At 35.3% G+C, this 16,607-nt stretch overlaps 1 protein-coding gene across 1 annotated transcript in view; it reads left to right on the plus strand.

The window, feature by feature from the left end:
• LOC114177377 overlaps positions 1–16,607 on the plus strand; it is a 74,842-nt gene extending 58,235 nt beyond the window's left edge. The window contains exons 51-63 of the mRNA XM_028062696.1: positions 568–1,021; positions 1,127–1,213; positions 3,431–3,586; positions 3,675–3,859; positions 4,134–4,655; positions 4,885–5,062; positions 5,169–5,314; positions 5,394–5,520; positions 13,716–13,937; positions 14,048–14,404; positions 15,160–15,318; positions 15,405–15,692; positions 15,904–16,607. Of these exons, the coding sequence (XP_027918497.1) occupies positions 568–1,021; positions 1,127–1,213; positions 3,431–3,586; positions 3,675–3,859; positions 4,134–4,655; positions 4,885–5,062; positions 5,169–5,314; positions 5,394–5,520; positions 13,716–13,937; positions 14,048–14,404; positions 15,160–15,318; positions 15,405–15,692; positions 15,904–16,017 (2,995 nt within the window). The 3' untranslated portion in view covers positions 16,018–16,607. The remainder of the gene's footprint in view (positions 1–567; positions 1,022–1,126; positions 1,214–3,430; positions 3,587–3,674; positions 3,860–4,133; positions 4,656–4,884; positions 5,063–5,168; positions 5,315–5,393; positions 5,521–13,715; positions 13,938–14,047; positions 14,405–15,159; positions 15,319–15,404; positions 15,693–15,903) is intronic.

Consider the following 16,607-nt stretch of genomic DNA (forward strand, 5'->3'; position numbering starts at 1 on the left):
AATGTGAAATCTTCACTAAATCCCATCTCGCCCAAGATGGGACATCTCAAGCGTGGGTTAGATATTTCAAGTGATATGATAATGGTTTGATAGTATAGATTCTTAGAAAGTGAGTTTATATCTAATTAGACATTGCAAATCCGACTTGTTAGGTGAAATTTGCACATCACATGTATATTATAATTTGGTTATATCTTTAGTTGATATAGCATGTAAAACAATATATTTTTTTATTAGAACTAGTTTGCACCACTAAGGAGTTTTCACACGTATTGTATTCTTGAAATAAATTTTCCGGTTAATATTATTGCTTGTTGTGTCAAGTTGAAAGATGAATGTGGGAAAGGTACATTTTCGTGTGCAAATTTTAGTCTTATAATCTATTGTTCCTCCTTACAATTTTTTTACAGAGTTATGTTTTTTTTTTTTTCCAAAGTTATGTAATGGTGAAAAATTGTTGGCTATTCTTTTTAACAGATTCTTTGTTCAATATAATGCTAACAATGTTCATTTTATTTAGTTAGAATCTTTATTTTAGCATTGATTATCTTAATCATCATTTTTCAGGAAATTGCGTGTGAGCATTGAACATGATATGGGTGGGACCAGTGCTGCTCAAAAGATGTTAAGACTTTTTGTCCCTTATTGGATTGTCAACGATACTTCTCTATCTTTGGCATACCGTGTGGTGGAGGTAGAACCTCTGGAAAATGCAGAGATGGATTCTGTCCCACTGTCTAGGGCGGTTAAGTCTGCCAAAACTGCTTTGAAAAATCCCATAAGCTCATTAGATAGAAGGCATTCTAATTCAAGAAGAAGCCTGCAAGTGCTTGAAGTAATTGAGGACAATAGTCCATTTCCAAGCATGCTTTCGCCACAAGATTATGTTGGGCGTAGTGGAAGTACAATGTTTCATTCTCCTAAAGATACATATTTATCAACTAGGCTGGGAATTTCTGTTTCTATGCGGTCATCTGAAGTTTACAGCTCTGGGATTTCTCTGCTTGAACTTGAAAAAAAGGTGCTTTTTGAAAGTTGGCTAACTAACTGCTCTATCCTTTTGACTTGAACAAGTATTTCCTCAGGTTTCTACCATGGTATTTAATGTTCATTGAAACTCTCACAGGAACGTATTGATGTCAAAGCTTTTGATTCTGAAGTATCTTACTACAAGCTTTCAGCATTGTTGAACATGACTTCAGATAGAACAAAGGTTGTCTATAGTCTATATATATTGTTCCTTGCCTTTACAAAATCATTTGATTATCTATTAGCAAGTGGTTTTAAGCTATACCCTCTTTACAAATCCGGCTTGTAATTCACCTATATACTCTAATTTGGCCTTATCTATAATTGATGTAGGATCTCCAACACACCCCTTCATGCTGAGGCATTGATGTCTCATGCGTTGGATTAGATATTTGTGGGTAGTTTGATAGTTGCCTCAATAGCAGGTGGCACAGTAGGCTCAAATAACCTCACTGGGAGAGGTTTTTATACCATATTAGGAAGTGGGTTTAAACTTAACTCATAAATGGCTTGTATGGTGAGAATTGTCCCACATATATACTATAATTTAGGATCTCCAACATTACCTTCTGAAATTCCTATTATGATTGGCTATTGCATATCACATAGTTCAAGACCAACCTATATAATTTCAAAACTGCAAATATGTAGAAACAATCCCATAATCATGGGGATGTGTCCCCTATAATAAATTTTCCTGATTTCCTAAAATTTTCTAAAATTGCTAATAGCTTTCTGTATATATAAATCTAATGTATCTCAAAATAAAATAGCAGAAACTTGAGATGGTATCTATTGAATATAGAGAAAATAGGGTTTGAGATCAATCTCTCTTGTGTATAAACCACACACAGGGTAATCTATTTATAATAGAGAGAAGTACAGTTAAGAAGAGTAACTGAAAATAAATAGAGTAAATAGAAGATATTGTTTGATATTGTGATTAACAATATCTTAATAATATCAAACAATATCAAAGCTTCTGATCTTTGGGAACTTCTTATCGTGGGACCCAAACCTAAAAGTAGTATTCATTGTTGCAGGACTTCAGTCATCATTTTAGCCTTCATTGTTACAAAATTCTCATCTTCTCCCTAGTGCCTTGATCACACTTACATGTGATGGCTAAAATCATGAACCCTACTCTGGAAATTAAAGACAAGCCCCAGAATGTTGGACGATTGCAAAATGTTCATTTTGCTTATAGGTTAAATAGACATAATTATCTCACATGGTCTCTATTAGATATATCGTGTTATATGTTAATTAGGGAAACATAATGTCTATTGTTTATTATGGAAAAATAGACATTGTTTAATATTGGTAGATATTGTTTATTGCAATATCTTTTATTTATCATATTTATGTTTGGTTGTCATATATACTTGTGTCATTCTTTATTATAAATACATTCACCCTATGTGTATTTTAGACACGAGGGAGATTAACCCTATCGGTTGTTCTCAATATTCAACAATCTCAATTCATTAAGACCATTTTCACATGGAAAGGAAAGGTCTGTCACTTGACTAATGATACTCCTGGTGAAAGGGATGACCAGTTTAAATCAGGGCATGAAGAAGGTTCCATGATTATGACGTGGCTATGAAATTTTTTATTTGGCTATATTTATTATTCAACAATCTATATTTATTTTACAGTAAATGTCTATTTGCTCCCATATTTCAACACAAACCCTTCAATATTTAAAGACAAGTCTAAAAAGGGTATGTAGGGTTTGTCACAGATACGAGATCCACAACAAGATATTGCATGTTCATGGGTGGAAATAAGCTGACTTGGAGAAATAAGAAACAAAATATATTTGCAGCGTGTATGTAGAAGTTGAATTTCAAGCTATGGCACATGAGGTGTGTGAATTGTTAAGGTTGAGAATTAGTCTAAATGATTTAAAGTGACTGAAGAGTATTTGACTCTTTATTGTGATAATAAATTAGCTATTAGCATTGCTCACAATCCAGTTCAGCATAATAAGACCAAGCAGAGATGGATTGACACTTAAAGAAAAATTGATGGTGGCCTTATCATCCTTCTTATGTCCCATCTAGGCTTATCTTCCCACAGAACAATTTTATTGTCTCACATGCAATCTAGGAATGATAGATATCCACTCACCAGATTGAGGGAAGTGTTGATTGATAAACCACGGTAGGATATTGTAATTAATTACAAGTGTGTTATTAGAAGCTGTTAGAAGATTTTAGAAATCTTTGTAATCATTACTTTAGGGTTACAATTCTTAGTATACAGAGGGTGATGCATTGTTTCAAAGAATCTATTCAATAAAATCTATTCTCTCATTCAATTAAATCTTTTCAGGTTAATATATATTATTACTAAACTTGAGCTATGATTAACTATTGAGCTATTTAATGTACAGGTTGTTCATTTCCAACCACACACATTGTTCATTAATAGGTTTGGATGTAGTATATGCCTGCAGCAATGTGATACTCAGTCAGCTGTATGGATTCATCCTACTGATCGTCCAAAGCCTTTTGGTTGGAAGTTATCAGCCAGAGTTGAACTTTTGAAGGTATGTTTTATTAATTTTCAAAATATTTGTCTAACTTACATATTTTTATTGTTTTCTATATCTCATTAAGTATCCTATATTGATTCAGTTGCGGATTGATGGCTACAAATGGAGTACACCATTTAGTGTAAGCTATGAAGGTGTAATGCGCATTAGCTTGAAAAAAGATGTTGGAGATGAACTAATGCAAATAAGGGTAGCAGTAAGAAGTGGTGCCAAGAGATCACGTTTTGAAGTTGTTTTTCGTCCAGATTCGCTGTCAAGTCCTTATAGGTTTTTGTTCTTAGTTTCTTCCCTTTGAACCATCATAATACTATGTTCATTTTTCGACAATGAGGAAGGGTAATATAGAAATCAAACCTACAACGTTTTATTAACATCTGAAGTATGGTGGATTCCCCATTTCTTCATTTATATATATTGTCATGATCTTGTTTTTGTTGGAGTCAAGACCAAAATTTTCTTGGACTCATTCATGACACATTTCATTAGTATGATGTTTGTTATTTAGCTTTTTAATGTTTTCTAATTGTATTTATGTTCACAGGATTGAAAATCACTCCATGTTCTTGCCCATTCGCTTTCGTCAAGTTGAAGGTACTGGTGATTCCTGGCAGCTGCTTTTTCCACATTCTTCTGCTTCATTTCTGTGGGAAGATCTTGGTAGAAGACGTTTACTGGAACTCTTGGTAGATGGAACTGACCCAGCGAAATCATTAAAGTATGATATTGATGAAATTTCTGATCACCAACCTGTCCATGTAAAAGATGGACCAACTAGAGCCTTGCGTGTTACTATAGTAAAGGAAGAAAAATCAAATGTTGTTAAGATCAGTGATTGGTTGCCAGAAAATGAACCTACAGGAGCTCCGAGAAGACATTTATCATCAATGAATGATTCTCAAAAGCAACAGCTAATGTCAATTACAGATTGTGAATTCCACATCAATTTTGATCTTGCTGAGCTTGGGATATCTATTATTGACCATACACCTGAGGAAATTATGTATCTCTCTGTTCAGAATCTTGTTCTGGCGTATTCAACTGGTCTGGGCTCTGGAATTAGTCGGTAAGATTTGCAACAGTTGTATCTTGAATTTTGCTAGAATTTGCATCATGGTTATTTATCTTCCATTAGTTATTTTCTGATATGTCCTGGTAGATCTAACTATCTAGTCAACCAAGACAACTTTATCACTTGCAGAGGATTTAAATTAACTGTAGAAGATCTATTTCTGTTTAGTTATCCTATTTGTACAACCATTTGATTTTGAAATTCAATTTCAATCCTGTTCCAGATTCAAAGTCAGAATGTGTGGGCTACAAGTGGACAACCAGCTGCCATTAACTCCAATGCCAGTTCTGTTCAGGCCACAGAGAGCTGTATCAGAAACTGACTATATCCTGAAGTGCTCCATTACAGTGCAGTCAAATGGATCAGTGGATCTTTGTGTCTATCCATACATCGGTCTTCATGTGAGCATCACGCGATCTTATATTTACTATTCTGAAAAGAAAAACGTCAATGTTTAAGTTTATAAATTATGACACTTTTATTTTATGATCGGTTTCTTGCAAGCAGGGGCCAGAAAGTTCTGCTGCCTTTCTGATAAATATTCATGAACCTATCATTTGGCGTCTTCATGAAATGATTCAGCAGGTGAAGCTCAGTAGGCTGTATGATTCTCAAACAACAGCTGCCTCGGTTGATCCAATCATTCAAATTGGGTATGTTAGACTCTTGGAAATGCCTCATTATATTTGTTGGTTTGCTTGAAACTGCGTATAACATTACATTGAATTACAGTGTACTTAATATTTCGGAAGTTCGATTCAAAGTTTCAATGGCTATGTCACCAAGTCAAAGACCAAGGGGTGTTCTTGGGTTCTGGGCATCCTTAATGACTGCATTGGGCAACACAGAAAATATGCCTGTAAGTCTTTTAATTACTTTCTATACGTTACCTTAATTGGTGAACCATTTTCAAAATCCATTGTACTTGCTGAATGCAAGTTGTCAATCTTATGTCTCATTTGTTTCCAAATTAGGAGTACATTGTGTAAGTTTCACAAAGTGATTAAATTTCACCAAGACAATGACAACTGAGTACTAGGTTCATAAAATATTATCTTCTTTATACAAGTAAATATAAATCATAGATGTACGATCAAGACCTTTTTCATATATTATTTAAATGATTGAACTGGTGTATAAAGATTAGAACAGCAAGCTAAAAAAGGAAAGAAAAAAAAAAGCCAACTCCTATACTTGAAAGGATTAATATGAAAGAAAGAACATTTTTATTCAATTGATTTATTTAAAAGAGTACATCAGTCTCTGTATATAGAGAACTCTAACCCTATAGTAATGATGTCCTACTAACAACACTCCCCTTCAAGCTAGTGAATGGATATCTATCATTCCTAGCTTGCATGTTCTCAAAATTAGAAAAAAAAATCTTTTACTAAATCTCATTACATAAATTTATTGGATAATTTAGGAAACAAGCACAGCCTATTCTAGGAAACAAATAGGTGAATAAGTCTCCATTCCTAGCTTGGATATAATTCTCTCAAAGTTACTGTTATTTAGTCCTTTGGTGAGTTTGTCTGCAAGTTGTCATTGAGTAGACACATATCGAGTGCAAAACAACACACTGTCAAGTTTTTCTTTGATAAAATGTTCACTAAAATGTATTTAGTTCTATGATGTTGTACTAGGTTGTGAGCTATGTTGATTGCAGATCTATTGTCACAATATAATCTCATAAGTCCATCCCACTTTATCTTTAAGTCTTCCAATATAATCTCCATTCATAACAGTTCACATATTTCTTGAGTCATTGCTTGAAATTTTGTTTCGGCACTAGATATAACTACCACGGGTTTGCTTTTGCTTTTGCTTTTTACTCTTCCAAGTTTCTAGGGCTCCACCAAGGAATTTGCTTTTGCGTTTTACTCTTTCTTTGTTCCCCAATTTTTGGTTTGGGGTTTTCCATGCAACCTCCAACATTTATCTCTAGTGTGGCATGGCTTGTTGCAATAAGTACACCATACTCTTTCGTTTTTCCTCACATCTTTGGAAGAGAGCCTCCTTTTCTTTGGTCTATAAGCATGGTGGTTGTTTCTTCAACAATCATTGGCTTGACTCCTACTTTCTTCACTCCAAATAATTGCCATGACTTCATTGAGTTCTGGAACCTTCTCCTTTCCTAATATTTTGAATCCTGACTTAATCATATTATTGGTCTATACCTATGTGTTTAGTCCTATCATGCTAAATTGGATTCAGTGCAATGCTAACAATTGATTTATTATCTCATTAAAAAATAGTAGCTTCTTCACATGCCCTTTTAAGATCATTTAGAATAATTCTTATTCATAACAATTCACACACCCCATGTGTCATAGCTCAGAATTCAGCCTTTGCATGAGACCTTACAACAACATTTTGTTTCTTAGTTCTCCAAGTCACCAACATTTTGTTGTTCAAACCATGTTGGTGACTTGGGGAAATAAAAAACAAAATGTTGTTGCCAGGTTTAGTGCAAAGGCTGAATTTCGAGCTATGGCACAGGGGGTGTGTGAATTGTTATGGCTGAAAATTATTCTACATGATATTAAAATGGCATGTGAAGAACCTATGATCCTTTATTAGATAATAAGTCAGTTATTAGCATTGCTCTTACAATCCAGTTCAACATGATAAGGCCAAACGCACATAGATAGAATTATTAAAGAGAAACTAGATAGTAGCCTTATCACTACTTTCTCCGTCCCATCTGGACTTCCACTAGCAGATTTGTTTACGAAAGGTCTTCCCACTAGTGATTTCGTTATCTTGCGTGCAAGATAGGAATGATAGATATCCATTCACCAGCTTGAGGGGAAGTGTTGTTAGTAGGATATTAAATGCATCACTAAAAGTTGGTAGAATATTAAATGTATTACTAGAACATGTTGGAAGATTCTAGAGATCTCTTTATAATTGTTACTTTAGGGTTAGAGTTCTCTATATATAGAAGTTGATGTATTGTTTCAAAGGAAACAATTTAAATAAAAATGTTCTTTCTTTAATATTAATCTTTCAAAATTCTTAGTGCCCTTTGTTTTAAAGCAATAGAACGTTCTCTACTCCTTAACTATTCCAATTGTCCTCCCCGTAACAGGATTCAAAAACACAATAAGTGGAAAAGAAGGTTATAGCACAATTTAGGTCACATGTAAGTTTTTGAAGGAAAATAAGATTATTAGAAAGTTTTAGAACACAAAGGAAATCTTTAAGGTTGAGGGGTGATAATAGAGAAACATTACCACGTTCAGTTATTAGGATACGAGTCCCATTGACAACCGAAATGTGGTTACAAAAAGAGAAACATATGATATTAAAAGAGATGAATGAGGGGTCATATGTGTACAAGTGTCCAGAATCTCAGAGTCTTTACATAAAGTTTTAGAAACATTAAAAGATGATTAATCTGATTTCAACTTGAAAAGATTAATCTGAAAGAAAAAAGATATTGATTCATTTAATTTATTTGAAACCCTACATTAACATCTATACATAGAGAACTCTAACCCTATAGTAATAATCACAGAGAAATCTCTAGAATCTTCTAACAGCTTCTAGTTAGTACACTTAATATCCTATTAACAACACCTATGATTAAGTATGAATCGCTAACACTATTTGTGCAGTAAAAATAAATGGTTGACAATAATCTCATAATTTATGGGACATAATAATATCCCAGATAATTTCGTTATCTCTCTGACAATGTTTAACTAATTGGGATATAGTATCACACAAATGTTTATTCACTTTTAAGATATGGGAATTCTTGAAAACAGAAGGGAATAATTGCTTTATTCCTTATTGATGATTATTAGGTCAATTGACCTATTTAAACATATACATATGTAACTGACCATATACTTAGAAAGAATAAATCCCTATAACTACGGGATTTTATTCTTATTACAATCTTCCTAATATTAAAACAAAATCTCAACTAATTAAAACGCAATAAATAAAAAATTTACAATTAATGTAGGCTATCGTAACAGCTTGCTCTTGACACTCCCCCTCAAGCTGGTGAATAAATATTTTCCATTCCCAACTTGGATACAATATCTTCAAACATAATATTGTGTAGACCTTTAGTAAGGATATCTGCAAGTTGATCTTGTGTAGATACAAAAGGAGTACAAATCAACCCACTTTCCAATTTTTCCTTAATAAAGTGCCTATCCACTTCAACATGTTTAGTCCTATCATGTTGTACTGGATTATGAGCTATACTAATCGCAGATTTATTGTCACAGTATAATTTCATAGGTTTCTCCCATCTTATCTTCAGATCATCTAGGATGATCTTTAGCCATAGAAGTTCACATATTCCTTGAGCCATGGCTCTAAATTCTGCTTCGGCACTTGATCTTGCCACGACATTCTGCTTCTTACTTCTCCAAGTCACCAAATTTCCACCAAGAAATGTGCAATATCCAGTGGTTGATCTCCGGTCCACAATTGACCCAGCATAGTCTGCATCAGTGTATGATTCAATACTTAGGCTTTGGTTTTTTCTGAACAAAATCCCTCTGCCTGGAGTGCCTTTTAGATACTGAATAATTCTGAATACAGCATGCAAATGTGCCTCTTTTGGTTGGTGCATAAATTGACTTACTAGGCTGACAGCAAAAGCAATGTCTGGCCTGGTATGGGATAAGTAGATGAGCCTGCCTACAAGTCTTTGATACATTCCTTTATCCACAGCCACATCCTCTTCCATACTTCCTAATTTCATATTCGGATCGATCGGAGTGTTTGCTGGTTTACACGCCGTTCTGCCGGTTTCCTTAAGCAAATCTGTAACATATTTTTGTTGAGAAATGAAGATTCCTTTCTTAGAGTAGGCTACTTCAATTCCCAAAAAATACTTGAGTTTTCCTAGTATCTTTATTTCAAATTCTGCTGCAAGACATTCACTCAACTTCTGCTGCTCTCTCTTGTCATCTCCGGTTACAATAATATCATCTACATAAACCAGCAAGATAGTTACTTCCCCTGAAACTGAGTGTTTGAAAAAAAGAGTATGGTCTCCCTGACTCTGTTTATAACCCAAACTTGTCATCACATTAGAAAATCTACCGAACCATGCTCTAGGAGATTGCTTTAATCCATATAAGGCCTTTTCTAGCTTGCATACAGTTCCTGAGACTGCCATTTCATCATAACCTGGGGGTAACTCCATATAAATTTCCTCTTCAAGATCTCCGTGTAGGAATGCATTCTTTACATCAAATTGTTGTAAGTCCCAACCATTATTCACTGCTAATGATAATATGACTCTGACCGTATTCATTTTTGCAACCGGAGCAAAAGTTTCCAAGTAATCCACTCCATACGTCTGTGTGAATCCTTTAGCCACTAACCTCGCCTTGTATCGTTCAACTGTTCCATCTGCTTTATACTTCACAGTAAATACCCATTTGCACCCTATTGCCTTTTTCCCTCTAGGTAAGATAACAAGCTTCCAGGTCTTATTTTTGTTCAGCGCTTCCATTTCAACATCCATGGCTTGTTTCCATTTTCTATTAGATAATGCTTCAGATACAGAAGATGGTGTGGATATGTTATTCAGATTTGTAAGGAAAGTTTTATGGGTAGGAGAGAACTGTGTGAAGGATAGAAAATTTGATAAAGGATAAACAGGTTTTTTAGTGCATGTTCTGGTTTCCTTTCTAAGAGCAATAGGTAGGTCAAGCTCATTGGGTAGGCTAAGGTTTTCTTGCTGTACTTTTGAGGTTTCCAAAATTCCAGCATCACATTCATTAAACAAATTTACAGGACTAGTAGATGTTACCTCATATAGTGGTACCGGATTGGATTCTTGAACATGACTAGAAGCTGGAATGGACCTCGTTTTTCTCCTTGAATACACCAAATTTTTCCCAATTTTTCTACCATTAGTAATCTCAGTTTCAGATTGGCTTTCAATTTGTTGAGGTTCAATCTCAGGTTGAGTTTTGGTGATAGTAGTTTCGGTCTCTGGTTGTATTTCAATTTCAGGTTGAGTTGGACTATTTTCAGGTCTGTCCATGTTCACCACACCAGGATTAATTTCAGGTCTTGAGAATATTAGAAGCTCATCTTCCCTTAATGGTTCATCTTCCTTTGTTATACTCTTCCCCTGAAGATGAGATTCCTCAAAATAACTTTTATGTTCATGAAAGGTAACATCTCTAGACACATAAAATTTTCTAGATATAGGGTGGTAACATCTATAACCCTTTTGTGTGTTTGAGTAACCTACAAAAACACACTTGACAGCTCTAGGATCAAGTTTTCCCCTTTCATTATTGTGAACATGGACAAAAGCTATACACCCAAATATTCTAGGTTGAAGTTTGTTTGAGGACTCTATGTGGGGATAGAATGAGGACAGGACCTGCATAGGACTTTGTAAATTTAGAAGTTTTGAGGGTAAACGATTGATTAGGTATGTGGCAGTGAGAATAGCTTCCCCCCAAAAATTTTTCGGGACATGATTTTGAAAAAGAAGGGCTCTGGTATGATTTAGAAGATGCCCATTTTTCCTCTCAGCCACCCCATTTTGTTGAGGTGTGTGAACGCACGAAGACTCATGAATAATACCTTCTTTTTGACAAAAAGAATTTAAAGTTATGTTAAAATAGTCCTTGGCGTTATCAGATCTGATTTTCTTAATGGTGACACCAAATTGAGTTTTGATCATTGAGACAAAATTTATACACATGGAACTGACTTCAGATTTGTGTTTTAATAAAAAAATCCAAGTAACTCTAGTACAATCATCAATAAAAGTTAAAAACCATTTAGCACCTGAAAAAGTTGGAATATTCGCAGGACCCCAGACATCAGTATGAACAAGAGAAAAAGGTTGATCACTCAATTTATTATTAATAGGAAAAGGGAGACGTCTATGTTTGGCTAACTCGCAAACTTCACAACACATACTCCCTATATCTATGTTTTTAAATAAAGAGGGAAAGATAGTTTTTACAATTTGAAATGAAGGATGCCCCATCCGACAATGGTGAAGATGAATTTTTTCTTTATCGGTCATGGCAGATTCTGTAACAAGAGAGTGACTTTTGGTAGACAAATTGGGATTTTCTATGTAATAGAGACCATTCCATTCTTTAGCACGTCCAATCGTCCTCCCCGAGTTCCTGTCCTGTAAAATACACATATTGCTGTCAAATATAGCAGTACAACAGAGATCCTTTGTAAGTTTTTGAATAGAAATGAGGTTAGTGGATAATTTAGGAACATGAAGGACATTTTTTAACGTGAGGGATGGGTTTATGTGGATCTCTCCCTGTCCAGCTGCAGTTATAAGCGTTCCATCAGCTGTAGAAATTTTTTTATTGCTAGGACAGGGTGAGTAGGTGGAAAAATATATAGGTAGAGGTGTCATATGGTCTGTGGCTCCTGAATCTAATATCCACGAGTGTGAAAAGTTTGTATCTGAAACATTAAAGCCAAGAGAATATGGAATCTTACCAGAATGTATCAAGGTACACATACCTGTAGACTTGTCCATCTTACTTAGAAAGGATCTTACTCTTTCTATTTCTTCGTGATTCAGTTGCCCCATCTCTTCATTCTGTCCGATTACAAAATTTACTTGTCCTTGGCCTCCCCTCTTTTGGGTATGAAATCTTTGGCTGCCCCATTCTCGGTTTGGTGGTTTCCCATTTAGTTTCCAACACTTCTCCTTTGTGTGACGTGGTTTCTTGCAATAAGAACACCACACTTCTTCTTGTTTCTTTTCCCCTGCTGGAAAAATATTCTTCTTTTGGTTAACCACCATTGCCGCTCCATCTTCTACCTTCATTGCGGTACTCTCAGCAGTAGGAATTTCCAACATCAGATTTCTTCTACTTTCCTCACTTCGGATAATGGCTATGACTTCATTCAGACTTGGAACTCTTTCTTTGCCTAGAATTTGAATCCGAACCTGATCATATTCAGGATTTAGGCCCACCAGGAAATCATATACACGGTCTTGCTCAATATACTCATTGAGTAGAACTGAATCCTCTGAACACTTTGCTTTTATCACACGATAATGATCCAATTCCATCCACAAGGACTTGAGCTGATTAGCATATTCTGTGACAGATTTATTGCCTTGTTTAGCTCCCACAGTTTTTACCTTCACTTCATATATTTGGGCAGCATCCTTAGCCTTTGAGTAGGTTTGTTCGACTGCCTCCCAAATCTCTTTGGCTGAGTTTAGAAACATACACGTGTCACTAATCTCAGGTATCATAGAATTCCAAAGCCACGCCATAATCATTGAATCTTCTTCTTCCCATGATCTGAATCTAGTTTCTGTTTCACTAGGAGGATTTTCTGTAAGATGACTGCCCTTGCCTTTGCCTTTTAATATGGTTCGTGTAAGTTGGGACCACTTAAGATAGTTCTTTCCGTTGAATCTGTATGCAGAGTGAATATTCTGCAATTCTCCATTATTAGGGACGAATTTGTCACCTGAATCAGGGATAGAATTCACTGCCTCAGCCATAGCAGCAAGAATAAAGGAATGGGAAAAATAAAGTGCAGCAATGAAGGCTGCAGGAAGACAATCGCAGAGTGATGAAGACTGCTTGAAGATGCAGCAATGGGCTGCAGTAATAAATAAAAACAGCGTTGAAGGCTGCAGTGGGAAAAAAAAGAAAAAACAGAGGCAGCGGTGAAACAGAATGGGTAAAGACTGCGCAACAGTGACAACTGCGATTCACTGTTTTGGGATACGGTCAGAGACTCCTAGGATCAGGAGCTCTGATACCATCTTGAAAACAGAAGGGAATAATTGCTTTATTCCTTATTGATGATTATTAGGTCAATTGACCTATTTAAACATATACATATGTAACAGACCATATACTTAGAAAGAATAAATCCCTATAACTACGGGATTTTATTCTTATTACAATCTTCCTAATATTAAAACAAAATCTCAACTAATTAAAACGCAATAAATAAAAAATTTACAATTAATGTAGGCTATCGTAACAGCTTGCTCTTGACAGGAATATCTGAAATAATGCTTACAATAAATATTTATTTATTAACCAGGTTAGGATAAACCAGAGGTTTAATGAAAACGTATGCATGAGGCAGAGTTCTATGATTAGCATGGCTATCTCAAATGTCCGAAAGGATCTTCTTGGCCAACCACTTCAGCTTCTCTCAGGTGTGGATATATTGGGCAATGCAAGTAGTGCACTTGGACACATGAGTAAAGGTGTAGCTGCATTGTCTATGGATAAAAAATTCATTCAAAGTCGACAGAGACAGGTTTGATTGGATTTCTCCTGTGCAATTTTTTCCTTGGTTCTCATGCTTTATGTGTTACACATTTAATATAATATAATACTAACATCTGCTTTCAATATAACTGTGTGCAGGAAACTAAAGGTGTGGAGGATTTTGGTGATGTTATAAGAGAGGGTGGTGGAGCATTGGCTAAAGGTTTATTCAGAGGGGTAACTGGCATTTTAACAAAGCCTCTGGAAGGAGCAAAATCTTCTGGTGTTGAGGGTTTTGTTCAGGGTGTTGGGAAGGGAATTATTGGTGCAGCTGCGCAGCCAATGAGTGGAGTTTTGGATCTTCTGTCAAAAACAACTGAAGGTGCTAATGCTATGAGAATGAAAATTGCATCTGCTATAACATCAGATGAACAACTTCTCCGGAGGAGACTGCCTCGTGTTATAAGTGGTGATAATTTGCTTACACTATATGATGAGTACAAAGCTCAAGGACAGGTAACATGGGTTCAACTTGCTATGGCAGATCTAAAGTTCATTTGTTATTTTAACAATTGAGATTTAAATCATAATATTGTGAATGATAAGTTCCATACAAAGAAACCTAATTCTACTTGAAATTCTAGACAGTGGTTTAGACACATGATGGGAAGATTAAAGAAGAGATATTGCATTCTGTCACTATTGAAGAAACAAATGTTCGAATTTTATACAATTTAATTCTTAGTTGTACAAGTTTTTGACAGATATTGTGTTTATAGGCTCAAAAGCGAAAGCTGGAATTGTATTAATGTAATTGAGGATCCTGCTTTCAAGCAGTACTTCTGTTCCTTAAAGAGTTTCAGGGTTCAGTCAACAAGTCTTATTTATTTTAATGACCATTTCTGACATTAGAGAATAACTATAATGTCATACTTTTGTAGTCCCCATCCCTTGTATTTCTTGTTAAACTATCACCTTCACTGACATAATTTTCACCATCTTTCAGATAAACTTTATTAACTCACTATTGAAGTAGTGACAAAAACTTTTTTTTTTTCAATATTACCAATTTTGAGCTTCATTAGTTGTTATCCTTAAATTGTTATCACTGTATTTCCAGGAGATACTTAGCAGCTAGTGAGAGAGAACGTGAATTATGTGGATGGCCATGTTATGAAAATATTTTGTTTTGTAATTTACTGATTATATCGATGAAATTTACCTCATTTCCTTTTCCTACTCCTGACTATTGCTATGTTTCTGTCTTGAAGGTGATACTGCAGTTGGCCGAATCAGGTTCATTTTTTGGTCAGGTTGATCTGTTCAAAGTTCGTGGAAAGTTTGCCTTATCAGATGCCTATGAAGATCACTTCATGCTTCCAAAAGGAAAAATTCTCATGGTCACCCATAGAAGAGTCATACTATTGCAAGTATGTAGTCGTGATTGAGAACAATGAATAAAACCTATTTTTCTTGAATCAACTGTTACTTATCAATCTTTGTCTTTGTCATTCAGCAACCATCCAATATTATTGCTCAGAGGAAATTCAGCCCTGCAAGGGATGCATGCTCAATATTGTGGGATATTCTGTGGGATGACCTTGCTACCATGGAACTAACTCATGGCAAAAAAGACAACCCGAGAGGTCCCCCCTCAAGGCTCATTTTGTATTTGCAGTCTAGGGCATTGGATACGAAAGAAAATCATCGCATTATAAAATGCGTCCCTGATACCCGTCAAGCTCTTCAAGCTTACTCTTCTATTGACCATGCATTGAACACATATGGCCCAGGAGTATCAAAGGTATGTTTTATTTCATATGTTTCCTTATACTCTAATTTGTATGTTTTTAGTTCTTCAAGCAATTGTTTAACTAATGACCACCAAGCCTAAACTGTTGGAAAACTATCAGACTCTAAATAAAACATGCTTACACATCAGTTATATGTTCCCAATGTTTATGCACACAATATTAGAGCTGACTTCTGAATGAAATTATTGTCTTGTTATTCAGGGAGTACTGAAAAATAAAGTGACAAAGCCATATTCACCCCATGTTGATGCCCTTAGTGCTGACCTATCCCCCCAACAGATGCCTGGATCAACCCCTCTCTCCTCAACTTTTTGAAGCAGCGCCTATCACTAGGACCATGATTGTTCATCACTTTCAACAATTTAGACAGTCCCGTGCTCTACTGAAAATCTATCACTGTACTTGATCAAGATGAAGCCCAGTTGCCCTTCAGTTTCAAAGGTATCACTTTTTTCCATTTTTCTCACCACTCATATCAGCATTGAGATTACAATGCTGATTTCTGGAACCATATACCTACCCGATGATAACAGTTACGGAGTTGGAGGGAATTGGTTCGATATCTATGAATCCTGTACAAGGCCCGTCTCCCATTTTTTGTTAAAATATAATATCCATTAGCTCTTGTATTATATTGAATGTAATAGCTTCTGTTGTACATATACAAAATCACATAGCTCAGATAGGAGGATCCCACTTCCCCTCGTCATGCCCTTTTCAGTTTCATTTCTTCAGAGGAAAAGCCAAATACTTATGTCTGTTTTGCAGAACCTAAAACGATATCTGAATGACTTCCATCTCGTGGAAGCATATAACAATTGTTAATGCTTCTCAATAGTTAGGATTTAACTTCTCGGATAGACCAAGCAACAATAGAAAATACTTTTTTATTATTAGAATCACAA

This window comes from Vigna unguiculata, chromosome 3 (assembly GCF_004118075.2).
Source record: "Vigna unguiculata cultivar IT97K-499-35 chromosome 3, ASM411807v1, whole genome shotgun sequence".
NCBI classification, from domain to species: domain Eukaryota; kingdom Viridiplantae; phylum Streptophyta; class Magnoliopsida; order Fabales; family Fabaceae; genus Vigna; species Vigna unguiculata.